The following is a 22,206-nucleotide window of genomic DNA, read 5'->3' on the forward strand; positions in this document are numbered from 1 at the left end:
ATTGGTTGCCAGAGGTTACAGTGTATCATTACCGCTCACTGACTGGTTGCTAGAGGTTACAATACACATTATGGCTCACTGACTAGTTGCTAAAGGTTACAGCACATGATTTCTGCTTGTTGATTGGCTGCTAGAAATTACTATGGATATAACATCAGGGAGGCATGATATACATATCAATGCCGCCGGCCACCGCTATTCACATATGAATGCCGGTAATTTGCATGTAAGCACAGGGTCTGCATGTGAGTCATCTGTACACAACAAAAGGGCAGAGCTGGGCAGCATTAGTAGCAGCACTTCACACTGAGATATCAGGACACAGCACGGGACTAAAACCTCAAGGAACAAGGGAATTTAAACCAGGATAGTTGGCAAGTATGAGGCAGCTGCTTTGGGCCCCACAACAATGATAGGGCCCATGGCAACTTCCCCTTTTGCCCTGCCTTAAAAACGGCCCTGTGCAGGGCCCTCTGGTTCATCAAGATCTAGCAAAACTAAGGCTCACAGCCTGGTTTCTGAGGAGCAGCTCTTGAAGAGAAAGGGTTTCTCAGATAAGTTGGTAGCTATACTGGTTTCCAGCAGGAAAAAGATAACCTCCTGGTGCGCAACATCTGCAAGATCACCAAAACAAATTTCTTCGGTGCTGGAGTTTCTGTAAGAAGGGGCAGATAATGACCTAGCGATCAGTACCGTCAAGGTTCAAGTGGCTGCGCTAGGGGTTTTCTTGGAAAGGCCTATTGCTTCAGACCCTTTAGTGACCAGATTTTTTAAGGCACTCTCTCGGTCTAGACCAGTCGTGACTAAAAATTGCCCAGTGTGGGACTTGACAATCGTTCTACAGGCCCTTACTTCAGCTCGCAGAGTCAGTGAGTTGCAGGCCTTGTCAATCAGGGAGCCATTTTTTTCCGTTTTTCCAGACAGGATTGCTCTAAAAATTGATCCTAATTTTTTTGCCTAAAGTGGCGTCAGTTCAGAACCGTTCTCAGGAGATAATTATTCCTACATTCTGCTCTAACCCATCGGGTAAGAAGGAAGAAGAGTTCCATACCTTGGATGTTAAGAGAGCAGTCCTTGGAAGCCACTAAAGACTTTAGACGTGCGGCTGCACTATTTATTTTATTTTCAGGCAATAAAAAGGCAAAGCAAGCTTCCAGAGGAACCATACTAAGATGGTTAAGGATGGCTATTGCGGAAGTCTATTCCTTTGGAGGCTAGAAGAGTCCAGTAAGAATCTGGGCTCATTCTGCAAGGGCTACAGCGGTGATTTGGGCAGAGAAAGCTGGCGCCACCCACGAGCAGATATGTAAGGGAGCTACTTGGACAAGTCTGACGACATTTGCCCACCATTACAGATTAGATCTCATGGCGGCTGGGGATCAGGCTTTTGGAAGGAAAGTCTTACAGGCTGTTGTCCTGCCCTGAATGGAGTAAGTCTCGGTAATCCTCTCGGGTGGCTGTCCTGAAAGTCGTTTTGGAAAATTTAAAGTTAGACTTAAAGGTAACTTGTTTTCCAATAGACTTTCAGGACAGCGATAACCCGCCCTGTTACTATTGCTGTAATACTGTGATATAACTGTCGCTTGTGTGTTGCAGCTGGGATTGGAGAGTCTGTACAAACAACCGAGGAGGCTGCGTGGAGGCTTTCCTTTTAAAGTCCTGATGGAGGAGGTGTTTCCTTTGGGAGGAGGAGCCATGATCTCTCGGGGGCTGTCGTGAAAGTCTATTGGAAAACAAGTTACCGGTAAGTTTAACTTGAGATTTTCTTTGAGGGAGAGGGTTGACTTGATCAAAACGTACCTAGACTCAATCCTTTTATATGTCAGCTTCGTCTGTATCTTGCCAGTATCTCTATATGCAAGGGTGTACAGCTGTTTTTCTTTTTTTTGTCCAACTGTTATGGGGAAATAGGCTGAACCTGATCAAACGCAATGTAACTTACCTGTCTAGGTGGGAGGGTGGCCTAGGAATGGTCAACCCAATCGTTTTCTTTTCGCTGCTCTTTTTAAAGTACAATCTTGGTAACATGCTAGCAGAGAACCCGCCGGGATGGGTGGGTATTTTTCAATCTTGTTTTAGGCCTTTTCTGTGATGCTGGGAAGATGGCGGGCCAGTGAAAAGTCTGAGAGTCCGACATGGCAAGCTCCCGGCTTATGTTGCCCCGTGTCTGAAAATACTTCGGCAGTGGCAGGTGACAGTGGAGGATATCAAGTCCCTCCCCAGGAAGCTTCTGGAGAAGAGGATTTTGAGCTCTGCTTTCAGTGTGTCACTGGCCTTAAGGGATTGCCCAGGCTCTGTAATGAGGGAGGGGTTGCGTTTAATCTACTTAGAAAGAATACCTTTGAAGTTTAGAGATCAAGCCTGGCTCGCCTTCCATGGAAGGCTCTATGTGAGAGGGAACTTGAAGCATCGCCCTGTGGATGATCGGGATTGTCCTAGAGCGGAGTGTGTTGGTAAAGTGGAGTCTATGGACCACTTTTTGCTGCAGTGTCCCTTTAACATAGAGGTGTATAAAAGGGTGGGGGGGCTTTAGGTATCCCCCTTTTCTATTGCATGAGTTATGCGGAGTGGGTGTATGGGGCATTCCCGACTCACTGGGATTTTGATTTGGATACACTGTTTTTAGTTAGTATAGTTGTCCGTTACTTCACATGGAATGCACGGTGCCAGATTACCCTGCAGAAGAAAGTCCTTTCTGTTGAGGTGGTGGTGCACGATATTCTGGGTGAGGTTGGGAAAATTCGGGGTCTTGAGAGGGGCAGGGAGCCTCAGGCAGTCTGGATAAGGGCGTGGAGGAATATCAGACCTGCCTTTGGTGAACTGCCCATCTCTGGGTGAGGAGCTCTTTTCTTTTTCTGTTTCTTTCACTCCCTTAGCTTTTGTTGGTTAGTATCTTCTTTTTGAAGAAGGGCTGCATGCATAATGGGTGCGGGTTTGTTTCTTAACCTCACAAGTTTGATGTCTGGTGTAATGTTGTGAGTCGTAATAGGATTTATGTTATTGCTGTAAAGTATTTTTTTTTTTTTTTTGGTTTGAGAGCAGATTTGCTATATTTATTTTAATTTATGTAAATATGTATATATTTATGTATATTTATATATTGTGATTTTATGCTTATTGATTGCAAGACTTTTAATAAAGAAAAATTGGGAAGAAAAATTGGGAAGAATGTTCCTTACATTGGTGATCAGTGGGAAGAATGTTCCTTACATTGGTGATCAGTGGGAAGAATGTTCCTTACATTGGTGATCAGTGGGAAGAATGTTCCTTACATTGGTGATCAGTGAGAAGAATGTTCCTTACATTGGTGATCAGTGAGAAGAATGTTCCTTACATTGGTGATCAGTGGGAAGAATGTTCCTTACATTGGTGATCAGTGAGAAGAATGTTCCTTACATTGGTGATCAGTGAGAAGAATGTTCCTTACATTGGTGGTCAGTGAGAAGAATGCTCCTTACATTGGTGATCAGTGAGAAGAATGTTCCTTACATTGGTGATCAGTGGGAAGAATGTTCCTTGCATTGGTGATCAGTGAGAAGAATGTTCCTTACATTGGTGATCAGTGGGAAGAATGTTCCTTACATTGGTGATCAGTGAGAAGAATGTTCCTTACATTGGTGATCAGTGGGAAGAATGTTCCTTACATTGGTGATCAGTGAGAAGAATGTTCCTTACATTGGTGATCAGTGAGAAGAATGTTCCTTACATTGGTGATCAGTGAGAAGAATGTTCCTTACATTGGTGATCAGTGGGGAGAATGTTCCTTACATTGGTGATCAGTGGGAAGAATGTTCCTTACATTGGTGATCAGTGAGAAGAATGTTCCTTACATTGGTGATCAGTGAGAAGAATGTTCCTTACATTGGTGGTCAGTGAGAAGAATGTTCCTTACATTGGTGATCAGTGGGAAGAATGTTCCTTACATTGGTGATCAGTGAGAAGAATGTTCCTTACATTGGTGATCAGTGAGAAGAATGTTCCTTACATTGGTGATCAGTGGGAAGAATGTTCCTTACATTGGTGATCAGTGAGAAGAATGTTCCTTACATTGGTGATCAGTGAGAAGAATGTTCCTTACATTGGTGATCAGTGGGAAGAATGTTCCTTGCATTGGTGATCAGTGAGAAGAATGTTCCTTACATTGGTGATCAGTGGGAAGAATGCTCCTTACATTGGTGATCAGTGGGAAGAATGTTCCTTGCATTGGTGATCAGTGGGAAGAATGTTCCTTACATTGGTGATCAGTGGGAAGAATGTTCCTTGCATTGGTGATCAGTGGGAAGAATGTTCCTTACATTGGTGATCAGTGAGAAGAATGTTCCTTACATTGGTGATCAGTGGGAAGAATGTTCCTTACATTGGTGGTCAGTGAGAAGAATGTTCCTTACATTGGTGATCAGTGAGAAGAATGTTCCTTACATTGGTGATCAGTGGGAAGAATGTTCCTTACATTGGTGATCAGTGAGAAGAATGTCCCTTACATTGGTGATCAGTGAGAAGAATGTTCCTTACATTGGTGATCAGTGGGAAGAATGTTCCTTACATTGGTGATCAGTGAGAAGAATGTTCCTTACATTGGTGATCAGTGGGAAGAATGTTCCTTACATTGGTGATCAGTGAGAAGAATGTTCCTTACATTGGTGATCAGTGAGAAGAATGTTCCTTACATTGGTGATCAGTGAGAAGAATGTTCGTTACATTGGTGGTCAGTGGGAAGAATGATGATGTGTATATTTATATATAGTGATTTTATGCTTATTGATTGCAAGACATTTAATAAAGAAAAATTGGGAAGAATGTTCCTTACATTGGTGGTCAGTGGGAAGAATGTTCCTTACATTGGTGATCAGTGAGAAGAATGTTCCTTACATTGGTGATCAGTGGGAAGAATGTTCCTTACATTGGTGATCAGTGAGAAGAATGTCCCTTACATTGGTGATCAGTGGGAAGAATGTCCCTTACATTGGTGATCAGTGGGAAGAATGCTCCTTACATTGGTGATCAGTGAGAAGAATGATCCTTACATTGGGGGTCACTCTCAGACATGATAATGGTTGGCTGCTCTTTGCTCATAGATGTCACAGCAGCACTCGGTATCCCATACGTCTCATGCTGCCTTGCCGTCTCTTCTTCCACCACTAGATGGCGGTGAAGTCCACCTGCAGCCCCTCCGCACCTGCCACCTTCTGCTTTCGCCCGATCTGAGAACAATGCCCGCAGCGTGATTGGTCACCTGTCGTGCAGCTCTGTCCCTTGCCTGGTCAGCCTAACCAATCAGCAGGCGGCAGGGTGTGAGCAGTGGTGGCTGGGGACTGAGCGCTGGGCTGGGAGACGATCCTGGGCTCTGGAGATGGGTGAGAGCAACACTGCTGGGGGCAGAAGAGGAGCATCCTAACCCCAGGACACCACAGGTACCTACCTGCACCCCCTCCCCCCCCCCCACACCCTCTCTATTAGTATTATGGGTGACACCTCACCTACAGCTCAGCACACTCCCTGCATTCCCAGTGTCACTGCATGGAACCAATCTGTGTACAGACACTGGGGGAAGGGGGCTGATAGATAGATAGATAGATAGATAGATAGATAGATAGATAGATAGATAGATAGATAGATAGATAGATAGATAGATAGATAGATAGATAGATATTGTATGTTGCAATGCTAAAATATATTGGACCTTTCCAATAAAGATTATTTGAATTTCTCTTTGCTGTATAGATAGATGGGTAATAGAGAAATTGATTTATAGATAATAGAGAAATATGGATACAGAGAAAGAAGGAAGGCTAGATAAATAAATAGAAAGATAGATAAATAGACATATTGATAGATTTTGTGTGTTGGCAATGCTAAAATATATTGGACTCTTCCGGTAAAGACCATTTGAATTTCAGTTTGCTGTATAGATAGAAGCACAAGAGAGACGTGTGGCAATAGATTGATTGACAGATAGAAGGATATATATATATATGTGTGTGTGTGTATATATATATATATATATTGACATAGATAGGATGGCTACATATATAAATAGATACATAGAAGGATAGAAACAATAGAGAAATGGATAGATACATAGATAGATAGATAGATAAAGAGACATTAAGGACAGCTAGATAAATAGATAGATAGATAGATAGATAGATAGATAGATAGATAGATAGATAGATAGATAGATAGATAGATAGATAGATGGATAATTTGTGTTGGCAATGCTAAAATATATTGAACCTTTCTAATAAAGATTATTTGAATTTCAGTTTGCTGTATAGATAGAAGTGTGAGAGAGATGTATGGCAATAGATAGATTGACAGATGGAGGGATATATTATATACATAGTTACATAGTTAGTCAGGTTGAAAAAAGACACCAGTCCATCCAGTTCAACCACCAAAAAAAAAAAAAAAAAATATATATATATTTAATTGAAAGATAAGATGGCTACATATATAAATAGATACATAGACAATAGAGAAATGGATAGATAGAGAAATAGATGGATAATTTGTGTTGACAATGCTTAAAGCGGTAGTAAACCCGCAATTTTTTTTTTTTTTTTTTTTTTAACACCTGCAAAGCAAAAGGCATAATGAGCTAGTATGCACCGCATACTAGCTCATTATGAAATACTTACCTTAGAACGAGGCCCCCGACATCTGGCCCGATCCACGCCGAGGGAGCTGACATGCTCCCTCGGTGTTTCTTCCGGGTATCGCGGCTCCGGCGCTGTGAGTGGCCGGAGCCGCGATATCGTCACTCCCGCGCATGCGCGCGGGAGATTTCTTGCCGGCCACTGCCGGATTTTCAGGCCAAGAATCCCCTTGTGCGCATGCGCCGCTGCAGTCAGCGGCGCATACCGAGGGGAATATCTCCTAAACCGTACAGGTTTAGGAGATATTTTTTTTACCTACAGGTAAGACTTATTATAGGCTTTCCTGTAGGTAAAAGTTACAAAAAAGAGTATACAACCGCTTTACTGTCTATTGGACTCTTCCAGTAAAGATTGTTTGAATGTCAGCTTGCTGTATAGATAGAAGCATGAGAGAGACGTATAGCGATAGATAGATAGATAGATGGGTAATAGAGAAATTGAGTTCTAGATAGATAATAGAGAAATATATGGATAAATAGAAAGAAAGAAGGACGGCTGGATAAATAAATAGATAGACTTATTGATAGATATTGTGTGTTGGCAATGCTAAAATTATATTGGACTCTTCCAGAAAAGACTATTTGAATTTCAGTTTGTTGTATAGATAGACGCAACAAGAGAGACATAAAGCAATAGATAGAAAGATAGATAGATAGAAGGATGGCTAGATATATAAATAGATAAATAGAAGGATAGATACATAGACAGACTATAGAGACACGGATAAATACATCGATAGATATTTATTTGTGTTGGCAATGCTAACATATATTGGACTCTTACCATAAAGATTTAGAATTTCAGTTTGCTGTATAGATAGAAGCGCAAGAGAGACGTATAGCAATAGCACACAGGCATACCCCACTTTTAAGTACATAATGGGGTTTATTTACTAAAGCTGGAAAGTGCAAAATCAGTCTCACTGATTCAATTTCTGCATAGAAACCAATGAGCTTCCAGCTTTTATTACCAAAGCTTAATTGAACAAGCTGGAGTTAGAAGCTGATTGGTTTCTATGCAGAGGTGAGCCTGCTTTTGCACTTTCCAGCTTTAGTAAATAAACCCCATTGTGTACTTAAAAGTGGGGTATGCCTGTAGATTGACAGATAGATAGATAGATAGATAGATAGATAGATAGATAGATAGATAGACGGGTGGCTATATATAGATATAGATATATAGATAGATAGATAGATAGATAGATAGATAGATAGATAGATAGATAGATAGATAGATAGATGATAAATAGAAGGATAGATATATAGATGGACAATAGAGAAATAGATAGATAGAGAAATAGATAAAATAGAGAAATAGATTAAATAGATAGAGAAATAGATAAAATAGAGAAATAGATAGAGAAATAGATTAAATAGAGAAATAGATAAAATAGAGAAATAGATGAAATAGATAGAGAAATAGATAGAGAAATAGATAAAATAGAGAAATAGATAGAGAAATAGATGAAATAGATAGAGAAATAGATAGAGAAATAGATAAAATAGAGAAATAGATAGAGAAATAGATGGAGAAATAGATGAAATAGATAGAGAAATAGATGGAGAAATAGATGGAGAAATAGATGAAATAGATAGAGAAATAGATAAAATAGAGAAATAGATAGAGAAATAGATGGAGAAATAGATGAAATAGATAGAGAAATAGATGGAGAAATAGATGAAATAGATAGAGAAATAGATAGAGAAATAGATGGAGAAATAGATAAAATAGATAGAGAAATAGAGAAATAGATGGAGAAATAGATAAAATAGATAGAGAAATAGATGGAGAAATAGATAAAATAGATAGAGAAATAGATAGAGAAATAGATGGAGAAATAGATAAAATAGATAGAGAAATAGATGGAGAAATAGATAGAGAAATAGATAAAATAGATAGAGAAATAGATGGAGAAATAGATAGAGAAATAGATAAAATAGATAGAGAAATAGAGAGAAAGAAAGGACAGCTAGATAAATAGATAGATTAATAGAGGGATAGATAGATAGATGGATGGATGGATGGATGGATAATTTGTGTTGGCAATGCTAAAAGATATTGAACCTGTCTAATAAAGACTATTTGAGTTTCAGTTTGCTGTATAGATAGAATCATGAGTAATGCCCCGTACACATGAGCGGATTTTCCATCGGAAAAAACTTGGATGTTTTCTTTGAATAAATGCATACACACGGGTCATACAAAAGTTCTCTGAACTTTCGACCGTCAAGAACGCGGTGACGTACAACACTACCACGAGCCAAGAAAACGAAGTTCAATGCTTCCAAACATGTGTCGAATTGTTTCCGAGCATGCGTAGGAATTTTTGCACGTCGGAATTTGTACAGACGATCGGAATTTCCGATCGGAACTCGAGAACCTGCTCTCAATCTTTTGCTGGCAGAAATTCCGCCACCAAAAGTCAGATGGAGCGTACACACAGTCGCATGTTCCGACCAAAAGCTCTCATCAGACTTTTGCTGGAGGAATTTCCGATCGTGTGTACGGGGCATAAGATATTTAGCAATAGATAGATAATAAATAGATAGATATTAGAGAAATGGATGGATAGATAGAAAGGCTCGGCCATTCATTATATCATTTTCTTTTAGATTTACCAAAAGCATATAATATGAGGTCGCACCTAAACGCTTTCAGTTTGCATGCAATCAGGCAGGCCCCTGTACTACATATTTGATGGTAAATCTAAAGGAAATTGAACAAGAAAAAATTGTATAATGTATTGCCAGCTTTAGATAGACTAAAAGAAGAAAGACGGATAGATAAATGCATAGATACCCTGTTTCCCCCAAAATAAGACATAGCGTGATTGTCGGTGATGGCTGCAATATAAGCCCTACCCAGTTTCCCCGAAAATAAGCCCTACCCTGAAAATAAGACCTACAATGACTTTAACTAGGGCTTATTTGGGGGGTAGGGCTTATATTGCAGCCATCACCGGCAATCACGCTAGGTCTTATTTTCGGGGAAACGGGGTAGATATACAATTTAGGATAATAGATCTGAGAAGCAGATGTGGAGTGGCAATAGAGGGACATTTAATTGATCGGTGGAATTATGGAAGGTGGTAGATGAAATCACACGGACTCGTTGGAATGTTCCATCTATCTCATCTCTTTTCTTCTCATCTCTTAGATCACATCCAATCTGGTCTGCACTCCCCACATGGAGACAATATAATTGATTGCTGATAAATGATCGCGACCCATCGGTATTGTCATCACACCTGTCTGATCGATGGAGAGAGCTCATTGGAGGGACTGAGGGCGTTCTCTAAGGTGGGATAAGACCCAGCAGGGAGATGAGGACCTCGGGGGCGGTGATCTGGCTCAGCCAATGGCTGCTGCTCTTTGTTACGGTGATTGAGCTCGTCGGTGGAGTGAGCCGGCCGACAGACATCAAGCCGGGGCAGTTAGGGTTGCGATACTTTGGCCAGATTGACAAGAACACAGAGGAGGTCTACGCCTTCAACTACACCAGCAGCCCAGGCAAGGTAGGGATCCCCACCCAGGGGGAACATTCTTTGTTTCCATTGATGTCGCACGTTTGAAGTTACTTTTGAAACCTTCCATCCTGCTGTCACTATTGATGCGACCCGCCCTTACATTTTTACATTTTTACATATTTCTTACACATCTTTATAATAGTTTGCCATATATAGGTTTTGTAAGGGAGGGGTAATAGGGTAGACAACGGGTGTTACCTCCTCCATGTTTTCCCTACGCACTGGGTGCCCAGTAAGGGTCACATGTGAGGCCTACTCTGGGCTGGGTTCTTCTGGGCTAACGCTGGGCACTTTGGGCAGGGTCACTGCCTTACACATGGGGTACCTTTTACTTGAACAGGCTGCTGAACTCTAAGAAAACTCTCTCCATGTAATATACACCACCACATAGATGCATTTAGGTGGGACATGCTGAGCCTAAGCCCTCTTCACCTGTCCAGCGTATATCACTGCTACCTCACTCCCAGTAATGGAATGGGGTCCCAGCACAGGTAGCAGTCCAAACATAAAGTGCAGTCCTTGCCTAATATCCCTAGTCCCTAACCTCAGGCTTGTTGCTGCCCCAGCATACCTGCATAGGATGAGAGTCCGTTAAATGCGGGAACTCCGATATTGGCATGACACTGGTGATCCAGACTCCGGCAATGGTGATGAGCAATACTTCTCTCTGGCTCTGAGCCCCTTTGGGTAAAAGGGATAAAAGGACCACTGTTCCTTTTATAATACACGCAACCAGTGGGTTGGACCCAGCAAAGCCCACCAAATTGAAAATTGGAGAATATAATTAACCCAACCATTCCCAAACCGGGGCAGCATTAACGTCTACCTGCCTACAAGTTTGTAGATTCTTTATCTAGCGCTTAACTTTGTATCAAAGAATGTGATTAGAAATTTTGCCACCTGTTGTTTTACATCATAGTGGCTCAGTGGTTAAAACAACATACATACATCATGTTGCATTGGTGGTCAGGGTTATATTAGGTTGGGTTAGTGGCTAGCATTATACCTCAGTGGCCCAGTGGTTATGTGAAGGTAGCTCCGTGGTTAGGATTAAATCATGGTGGTTCAGTAGTTAAGGTTATACTCTGGTGTCCCAGTGGTTATGGGTACATCATAGTAGCTCTGTGGTTAGGATGATATCCTGGTGGTTCAGTAGTTAAGGTTATCCCTCGACGTGCCAGTGGTTATGGTTATATTATGGAAGCTCTCTGGTTAGGATTATAAAGTGGTGGTTCAGTGGTTAAGATTATACCCCAGTGCCCCGGGAGTTATAGTTATCTCATGGCAGCTCTCTGGTTAGGATTAGATCATGGTGGTTCAGTGGTTATAGTTATACCCCAGTGCCCTGGGTGTTATGGTTAAATCATGGTAGCTCTGTGCCTAGGATTATATCATTATTTCATAATAACTCAGTGGTTAAGACTATGCCATGACGGTGCAGTGGCTAGGGTTATATCATGGTGGTTAAGGGTTTTTTTTTTTTTTTTTTGGGAGTTTCCATTTATACAGAAACATGAATGATACAGACATTGTGCAAATGTTATATCTAAAAGACCATAGAAGAATAAGACTAGTACAATGAAAGAAGGTTACATCATTTTGGATCAGTGGCTAAGGTTATTTATTGGTGGTTCACCAGTTAAGGTTACACCTCAGCGTCCCAGTGGTTATCGTTACACCATGGTACCTCAGTGGTTAAAATGTATATCATGATAAGTCAATCATGTTGGCTCAGTGGTTAGGGTTATATCATGATGATTCAGTGGTTAAGGTTACACCCCAGTGCCCCAGTGGCTATGGTTACATCATGGTAACTTAGTGGTTAGAATTACTGTTTGTCATGAGGTCAAAGGTTAAGACTACACTGTGGTGGTGGTGTAGTGCTTAGGATAACATCCAGGTGTCTTTAGGGTTACATCATGTTAGGTCAGTGGTTAGGGTTATATAATAGTGGTTCAGTGGATAAGGTTACACCCCGATGACCCAGTGGTTATTGTTAGATTGTAGTGTCTCAATGGTTAGGATTCTACCAGGGTGACTCAGTGGTTAAGGTGGTTATGGTTACATCATGGTAACTCAATGGTTAGAATTACTGTATATCATGATAAGTCAAAGATTAAGACTACACTGTGGTGGTTTAATGGGTTAAATGTTGGGTCAGCGGTTAGGTTGGGTCATGGTTAGGGTTATGTAATGGAGGTTCAGTGGTTAAGGATACACCCCAGTGCTCCAGTGGTTAGGTTTACATCATGGCAACTCAGTGGCTAGAATTTCATAATAAGTCAAAGGTTAGGGCTAGTGTAACGGTTAGGGTAATATCCTGGTGGCTTTGTGTTTAGATTTACATCATGTTAGGTCAGTGGTTAGGGTTATATAATAGTGGTTCAGTGGTTAAGGTTACACCCCAATGACCCAGTGTTTTTAGTTAGATTGTAGTGTCTCAGTGGTTAGGATTCTATCAGGGTGACTCAGTGGTTAAAGTTACATCATGGTAACTCAGTGGAATTACAGTATATCATGATAAGTCAAAGGTTAAGACTACACTGTGGTGGTTTAATGGGTTGCATCATGTTGGGTCAGTGGTTAGGGTTATGTAATTTGGATTTAGTGGTTAAGGATACACCCCAGTGGTTAGGTTTACATCATAGTAACTCAGTGGCTAGAATTATTTCACGATAAGTCAATGGTGGCTACACTGTGGTGGTGTAATGCTTAGGGTAACATCCTGGTTGGCTTTGTGTTTAGGGTTACATAAAGTTGAGTCAGTGGTTAAGGTTATATAATGGTGGTTCAGTGGAAAAAGTTATGCCCCAGTGGTTATGGTTACATCATCATAACTCAGTGGTTAAAATTATACCATAATAAGTCAGTGATTAGGGCTACACTGTGGTGGTGCAGTGCTTAGGGTAACATCTTGGTGGCTTCGTGTTTAGGGTTACATCAAGTTGAGTCATTGGTTGGGGTTATATAAATGGTAGTTCAATGGAAAAAGTTACCCCCCAGTGGTTATGGTTACATCATGGAAACTCAGTGGTAATTATATCACGATAGGTCATTGGTTAGGGCTACACTGTGGTGGAGCAGTGCTTAGGGTAACATCTTGGTGGCTTCGTGTTTAAGGTTATATCATGTTGGGTCAGTGGTTGGGGTTATATAAATGGTAGTTCAATGGAAAAAGTGATGCCCCAGTGGTTATGGTTACATCATGGAAACTCAGTGGTAAAATTATATCACGATAAGTCATTGGTTAGGGCTACACTGTGGTGGTGCAGTGCTTAGGGTAACATCTTGGTGGCTTCGTGTTTAGGGTTACATCAAGTTGAGTCAGTGGTTGGAGTTATATAAATGGTAGTTCAATGGAAAAAGTTGTGCCCCAGTGGTTATGGTTACATCATGGAAACTCAGTGGTAAAATTATATCACGATAAGTCATTGGTTAGGGCTACACTGTGGTGGTGCAGTGCTTAGGGTAACATCTTGGTGGATTCGTGTTTAGGGTTACATCAAGTTGAGTCAGTGGTTGGGGTTATATAAATGGTAGTTCAATGGAAAAAGTTATGCCCCAGTGGTTATGGTTACATCATGGAAACTCAGTGGTAATTATATCATGATAGGTCATTGGTTAGGGCTACACTGTGGTGGCGCAGTGCTTAGGGGGACATCCTGGTGGCTTTGTGTTTAAGGTTATATAATGGTGGTTCAGTGGTAAAGGTTACACCCCAGTGGTTATGGTTAGATCAATGTGCCTCAGTGGTAAGGATTCTATCAGGGTGACTCAGTTTTGAGGGCAACATCATGGCAGTTCAATGGTTTGGATGGCATCATGGTGGATCAGTCGTCACGGTCACACCATGGTGGCTTCTTGCCTTTATGCCGTATTTGTAACAGCATTGGCAGCATTTAAAGGTCTTGTTTTGACTTGATGAGAAGATTTCTCCAATCCCTTTTTTCGAGTCCTTTTGATAATACAGAATACACTTCTCAGAATGTTAGTTTTGGCACCTTGCACTCATACCGCCCAACCCTCACAGATGAAACCTCGGGACTTTTTTAGCACAAAATATGTAGGCAGAGGAAACATTAAGTGGACCAGGAAGAATGAATACTCCAAGAGCAAGTTCTTTCTTGACTTACCTACTTCTCCTTAATTCCGACTGTTTTAAAATGACGAATCAAATACTTTGGAGGTTACATGAAAGGTCAGAGTACATCTAAAGGCTCCGCCAACCCAAACCAAATCCAGTTACTACGTCATACACAACCAGGGCCGTCTTTAATAATAATTGAACCCTGGGCTGACATTTTCTTGGGCCCTCATGGATCCACTTATCAACTATTTGCAGGCAGTGGGTGCTCAAGCTTGCTTTGGGTCCCACAACAATGACTGGGCTCGGGGGGCAGCAGCCCCTTATGCCCTGTGTTAAAGACGGCCTTGTACACAACCCTTCATCTTCCTTGACCGAGCCAAATCCTCCTTCATTTGTGTCTCACAAACCCCCCCCCGGACACTGCAGCTCACAATAGGAGGGTTAGCCACGCCCCCTGCAACATCTTCTCCTCCTACTGTAGTGCAAACAGGCACAGCCTAGCTGAAAGTGACAACGCTGCTCTGAATTTAAGAGCAGTGCAGCATCGTTGCCCCCCTCCTCCCCATTACAGGACACTGCAAAAGTTTCACTTCACTGGCAGGATCACCAGGTATTTGTGGGGCTAAGAGAAAACCGAAAGTGCCGATGGACTTAAAATTAAGTGCTATTTTTTTTTTAAATGGGAGGCCACAGTTCTATATTAAAGGTCTATATTAAATAATAAACAGATATGAAGAAATTTGCATAGCAGTTTGTCCAGTGAAGGGGCATGTACATTCGTTCTGTGCGAATTGGGCAAAAACAATTGTTTATGATATTTTCTCTTCTCATTTTTTTTGTTTTGTTTTTATTATGGACACTAGTAAAAGAAATACAATGCAACAATTCTAGAGAATGCTGTAGGGAATAAGCAAATGATTGCAACCATTGATTATATTTATTTTCTAATTCCCTCTAGCGTTCTCTAGTAGTGCAGGTGTGGATAATTAGTGGTTACGTTAAGCCCTCGTTCAGACTGAACACGGCTTTGAAATCGTGCAACTTCATCTGAAATCGGTACCTATGGGCAACAGGTTGCGGGCCCCTACGGGCTCCTGTGGGTGGGTTTCAGGCTCTTGTGGGTGGGTTGCCGGCTCCTATGGGCAGCGGGTTGTGGTCTCCTATGGGCTGCGGGTTGCGGGCTCCTATGGGCGGGTTGCGGGCTCCTATGGCCGACGGGTTGCAGGCTCCTATGGGTGGTGGGTTGAAGGCTCCTATGGGCGGAGGGTTTCGGGCTCCTATGGGCGGCGGGTTGTGTGCCCCTACGGGCACCTGTAGGTGGGTTGCCAGCTCCTATGGGTGGCGGGTTTCGGGCTCTTATGAGCAATGGGTTGCGGGCCCCTAAGGGCTCCTGTGGGTGGGTTGCGGGTTCTTGTGGGTGGGTTGCGGGCTCCTATGGGCGGCTGGTTGCGGGCTCCTATGGGCGGCAGGTTGCGGGCTTCTATGGGCAGCGGGCAGCGGCTCCTGTGTCCTCTCTGCAGCACGGCGGCTTCTCCCACCTCCTCCTAGGCATCCAATAGGATTGTCCATCCTTTCAGCCAATCAGGTGACCGGTGTTAAAACCCGCTTCCCGATTGGCCGGGAAGAGAATCAGTGTTACAACAGGGAATATTGATTCGCTGTTGTAACACACCTGGGTGGGCTCGAAGCGCACTCTCTGCGACCCAAGCCCACCCTATATTGAAGCCTATTAGAGCCCCCGGCATTGGAATCCATGCGCCAGTGTCCTGAAAGGGGTCAGATGCATGGATAGGGGGGGGCGGTGATGGACGGGGGGGTTTCACCCGTGGGCCCTTAATGGACGGGCCGCCTATGATTGTGACCCTGGTAGTTCCGCTACTGGTGTTAGTAGATTTTTATTTTTATTTTATTTATTTGTTTTACCATTTTATTAAATGTTTAGGGGGTTAGGGGGCTTTATTGAGATTATCAGGGGTCTAGACAGACCTCTGATGTTTCACCTTTTGAGACAGAAAAAGGAGATTGATCACCAGAGCCACTGATAAGGCAGTACAGCTGGCCCTCCTGTATCAGGCCCGGGCCCCATCAGTTCAAAAGGGGGGCCCAGGCACATGCTGAATAGGAGGGCCAGCTGTACTGCCTTATGGAGGAAACCGATCCTCAAGTCTAGTATTTGTGCCCCCCCCAAACCCCTGCTGTCTGGGCCCCTCTGCTGCCCCCTTCACCTGCTGCACTTCCAGCGTCCCTCCTCTCCCGCTGGCAGCTGCTGCAGGCACACGGGGGATTTGTTTCAGGATGAGTGGGAGGGGGGAGGGTCTTGTCAGGTAGTCTCATGATTACGGGGTCCCATGATTTCTAAATTCAGCATTGTTAAGGACACAGCCCTCAATCTCCATCTCAGCACAGAATGAATGGACAGGAATATCTCTGTATGGAGCTTCATGTTCATTCATAAACTGAAGTATAGTAAACACAGTCTACCATGCTTCAGTTATGAATAGACCAAGTCCGTGATTGGTACCAGCTCCTGCCCCACCGCTGTCCATCCTGACACATCCCCCGCAGCAGATGATGGTAGAAGGGAGAGGAGGAGGATCAGGGGAGCACACAGGAGCCCGGGGACAGCAGGTTAGGAGGGGCATATAGAGGAACCAATCTCCTCCATTTTCCTCCTCCAGCCGCTGAATGCCCGCAGGAGGGAGAGGAGGAGAAGAGTGCTTTCAGTGGCTGCAGGGGAAAAAAGGAGGGCCTCCCCTCATATCCAGGTGTACAGGGGAGCAATTGTGACCCTATAATTACTCCCCTGAACCTCACCTTTTTTATTGTACCAAAAAATTGAGTAATACAGTATCTCACAAAAGTAAGTACACCCCTCACATTTTTGTAAATATTTTATTCTTTTCATGTGACAGCACTGAAGAAATGACACTTGTCTACAATGTAAAGTAGTGAGTGTACAGCTTGTATAACAGTGTCAATTTGCTGTCCCCTCAAAATAACTCAACACACAGCCATTAATGTCTAAACCGCTGGCAAGAAAAGTGAGTACACCTCTAAGTGAAAATGTCCAAATTGGGCCCAATTAGCCATTTTCCGTCCCCGGTGTCATGTGATTCGTTAGTGTTACAAGGTTCTCAGGTGTGAATGGGGAGCAGGTGTGTTAAATTTGGTGTTATCGCTCTCACTCTCTCATACTGGTCACTGGAAGTTCAACATGGCACCTCATGGCAAAGAACTCTCTGAGGATCTGAAAAAAAAGAATTGTTGCTCTACATAAAGATGGCCTAGGCCTGTGATGGCGAACCTTGGCACCCCAGATGTTTTGGAACTACATTTCCCATGATGCTCCACTACACTGCAGAGTGCATGAGCATCATGGGAAATGTAGTTCCAAAACATCTGGGGTGCCAAGGTTCGCCATCACTGGCCTAGACAATAAGAAGTTTGCCAAGACCCTGCGATTTAACAGGACAGGTTCCACTCAGAACAGGCCGCGCCATGGTCCACCAAAGAAGTTGAGATTACGTGCTCAGCGTCATATCCAGAGGTTGTCTTTGGGAAATAGAGGTATGAGTGCTGCCAGCATTGCTGCAGAGGTTGTAGGGGTGTGGGGTCAGCCTGTCAGTGCTCAGACCATACGCCGCACACTGCATCAAATTGGTCTGCATGGCTGTCGTCCCAGAAGGAAGTCTCTTCTAAAGATGATGCACAAGAAAGTCCACAAACAGTTTGCTGAAGACAAGCAGACTAAGGACATGGATTACTGGAACCATGTCCTGTGGTCTGATGAGACCAAGATAAACTTATTTGGTGTCAGATGGTGACAAGCGTGTGTGGGGGCAACCAGGTGAGGAGGACAAAGACAACTGTGTCTTGCCTACAGTGAAGCATGGTGGTGGGAGTGTCATGGTCTGGGGCTGCATGAGTGCTGCCGGCACTGGGGGGCTACAGATCATTGAGGGAACCATGAATGCCAACATGTACTGTGACATACTGAAGCAGAGCATGATCCCCTCCCTTCAGAGACTGGGCCGCAGGGCAGTATTCCAACATGATAACAACCCCAAACACACCTCCAAGATGACCAATGCCTTGCTAAAGAAGCTGAGGGTAAAGGTGATGGACTGGCCAAGCATGTCTCCAGACCTAAACCCTATTGATCGTCTGTGGGGCATCTTCAATAGGAAGGTGGAGGAGCGCAAAATCTCCAACATCCACCAGCCCTGTGATGTCATCATGGAGGAGGGGAAGAGGACTCCAGTGACAACCTGTGAAGCTCTGGTGACCTCCATGCCCAAGAGGGTTAAGGCAGTGCTGGAAAACAATGGCGGCTACACAAAAAATTGACACTTTGGGCCAGGGCTGGATTGGGACAGAAATTTGGCCCTGGACTTCATCCAGACCGGCCCACTTACATTTTGAGTGTCCCATCAGCACCACCTTACATCAGAGTGGCCCACTGAGCCATCGGCCCACCGGGAAACTCCCGGTAGTCTCGATGGCCAGTACATGCCTGCTTTGGGCCCAATTTGGACATTTTCACTTAGAGGTGTACTCACTTTTGTTGCCAGCGGTTTAGACATTAATGGCTGTGTGTTGAGTTATTTTGAGGGGACAGAAAATTGACACTGTTATACAAGCTGTACACTCACTACTTTACATTGTAGCCAAGTGTCATTTCTTCAGTGTTGTCACATGAAAAGATAGAAGAAAAGATTTACAAAAATGTGAAATATACAGTACTCACTTTTGTGAGATACGGTATATTGCATTTGTGTCCCCCAAAATTAACTTTAGTGATTTTTGCACTTGATAAACCGCTGCGCTAATATTGTCTAACATAAAAATTTGGAACAACCGCTATTTTATTCTCCAGGGTCTATTCATTCAGAAGATTTACATTTTTGGGTGGGTTTTAAGTAATATTCAGGCTTCACATGATTATTATTATTATTATTTTTTTAAACATGTACAAAAACCGCAATAAAAGACAATTGCAGTTGGAGTTTTGTGTATGGTACGGTTCTGGATAAAAATCAGATGCTATTTATGGTGTTCTCAGATATCTAGGAAGTCATCTATGACCAGGAAAATAACTTTCCTCCGGGCAAAGCTTTATCTTATCTTGTCAGCTCTGACTTTATCGCGTTACGTGGCAGCAGGATAAGAATACCTACCTCCGGGTAGGAGGGTTACTATATAACTATATAGTATAACTATATATATTTTTGCTATCATTAAGCATTAAGCCGAATAAATCGCAGGAGTGTGAATGGGCCACCCTTCCCCACCCCCCCACACCCCCCCTCGCAATGTTGGCTTGACCGGTAGTGCAGCTTTAACGCCGTGTTTCGAGCCGCACAGCCCGGGGTATATCCTGAAATCCCAGCTCTCCTCTAATCAATAATGTATCGTTAGTGATGGCTCGTTATCTGGAACGCTGTCTACGTATCCAGGCCAGTACGGGGGAGAGTGATTATTAGTATACGGGGTTCTTCCACTGACAGATGGCGAGCTCCCCGCTCAAGATGTTTATCTTCTCCTCAAACGTCTTTTATTATTTTATATTATATTTTATATTATTATATATTATTATTATATCTTATATTATATTATTATATATTATTATTATATCTTATATTATCTATTATTATTTTATTTTATTTTTTTATCAGTATTCCTCCAGGACAACCAAATCCAATACAAATTCATTCATTTCAAAAACGCCACAAAGAGAAAAAAAAGACAAAAAGATAATTTAATAACAAAAATATTATATATTCACTACAAACAAGACATTTCACGTGGGCGGCAGTAAAAACAGGCGGATGAGCTACTGTTATACTGGCCACGGACAACAAATAAATAAACAAATAAGTAATAAATAAATAATAAACAATAGATAAATAATACAATGCATAAATAACAAATACAACACAATGCAATAAATAATAAAAATAAATACATAATACAATAAATAATAATAATACAATACATAAATACAATAAACAGTAAATCAATAATACAATAAATAATAAATGTGATACAGTAAATAATAAACAATGAATAAATGATACAATAAATAATAAACAATAAATAAATAATACAATAAATAATAATACAATACAATACATAAATACAATACAATATATAAATACAATAAACAGTAAATCAATAATACAATAAATAATAAATGTGTTACAGTAAATAATAAACAATGAATAAATGATACAATAAATAACAATAAATTAATAATACAATAAATAATAATACAATACATAAATACAATAAACAATAAATCAATAATACAATAAATAATAAAACAATGCAATAAATAATCATAAACAATAAATAATACAATAAACTGTTTACAATACAGCCGGAGGGGGCTGGTTAAATAGCGCGGCCGCATGCTTCGCATCGTGACCATGGCAAATTTAAAGTGGTATGTCAAAATGACAGACGCCACTGCCTGCCAAATCCAGCCAATGAGGCCGTGCTGCAACTTTAAGCCAAATGCTCAGCTCACTGTTGTAGCTCATTGTACCCAACCATTTGGCTGGCCTCCACCCCCATTTTCTCCTCATTGGCTCACTGGCTGTGATTGACAGAAACGGGAGCAAATGGCTCATCCAATGAGGAGGGAGAGTCCCCCCAGAGAGCCGAGGCTTTCGTGCACATCGCTGGATCAAGATGGAGCTCAGGTAAGTATTAGGGGGGCTGCTGCTAAGAGGAGATTTTTTACCTTCATGCTTAGAATAAAAACCCTTGAGCCTTTTGAACTACTTTGAACTACTTTAACTGACTTCATATACAGATTGAAATTTTATCTTTTTTTGGATCTGCAGGTGAGTGAACAGAATGATATAAAAGTAACAATATGTTACACTGTATCTTTCTGTAGTGTCTGAGCATTGTTATTTATAAACATTGTCAGACTGTTTTTTTTTGTTTTGTTTTTTCACAGTTGAAAGATGCCGATCTCTGTGTACACAACAATGCCAGCTTTGATTAACCGCTTGCCGACCGTATAATGTATGTATACGGCGGCAAGACAGCTCTTCTGCACAGGATCACGTATCTAGTCTGTGACCCTGCACTTCTGGGTCTGGGGCACGTGCACGCCCCACTGGCGGCCCGCTCCCACTGTAATTAGACACAGTCAGAGATAATCGGTGGGAATGGCAGACATCGATGTCCACCTGCAACTGCCAATGCTTCGGTACACAGCTGTTCTGCCTATGTAAACAAGGCAGATCACTGTTTTGTCACTACAGAAGGCATGGATCCTGTAGCTCTGCTAAGCCGGGGGACCGATCCATGCCTTCTCCTAGTACAAGAACCTCCCCCACAGTAGTAAAGCACCGGTTAGGCATACAGTTAACCCTTTGACAGCCCATGATGTTGACCCCTTTCCCAGCATGTGTCCTTAGTACAGTGACAGTGCATATTTTTTTAGCAGTGATCACTGTATTAGTGTCACTGGTCCCCAAAAAAGTGTCAGTTAGTGTCCCGATTGTCTGCCTCAATATCACAGTACCGTTATAAGTCACTAATTGGTGCCATTACTAGTAAAAAAAAAATTAAATAAATATCCCATAGTTTGTAGACGCTATAACTTTTGCGCAAACCAATCAATATACGCTTTTTGGGGATTTTTTTACCAAAAATTAATAGCAGAATACATATTGGCCTAAATGTATGAAGAAATTAGATTTATTTTTTATTTTTTTATTTATATTTATTATTATTGGGATCCAGGTCTGGGCTCTGGCTGGACCATTCCAAAATTGTAACCTTCTTCTGGTGAAGCCATTCCTTTGTTGATTTGGATGTGTGCTTTGGGTCGTTATGCTAAAAGATGAAGCTCCTCTTCTTCGTGTTCAGCTTTCTAGCAGAAGCCTGAAGGTTTTTTTGCCAATATTGACCGGTATTTG

The 22,206-nt window shown here is 42.2% G+C and overlaps 1 protein-coding gene across 2 annotated transcripts in view; it reads left to right on the forward strand.

The window, feature by feature from the left end:
- Positions 1 to 5,209: 5,209 nt before the first annotated feature.
- SIDT1 (SID1 transmembrane family member 1) overlaps positions 5,210 to 22,206 on the forward strand; it is a 146,259-nt gene continuing 129,262 nt past the window's right edge. Inside the window, exons 1-2 of one of the 2 annotated variants that reach the window (XM_077479648.1) lie at positions 5,210 to 5,411; positions 9,813 to 10,170. In XM_077479648.1, coding sequence (XP_077335774.1) covers positions 9,979 to 10,170 — 192 coding nt within the window. In that variant the 5' untranslated portion in view covers positions 5,210 to 5,411; positions 9,813 to 9,978. The remainder of the gene's footprint in view (positions 5,412 to 9,812; positions 10,171 to 22,206) is intronic. The other variant, XM_077479649.1, reaches the window with a different exon arrangement.

This window comes from Lithobates pipiens, unplaced genomic scaffold, assembly GCF_037356315.1.
Source record: "Lithobates pipiens isolate NorthernLeopardFrog02 unplaced genomic scaffold, aLitPip1_a1.2 Scaffold_16, whole genome shotgun sequence".
In the NCBI taxonomy this organism is placed as follows: domain Eukaryota; kingdom Metazoa; phylum Chordata; class Amphibia; order Anura; family Ranidae; genus Lithobates; species Lithobates pipiens.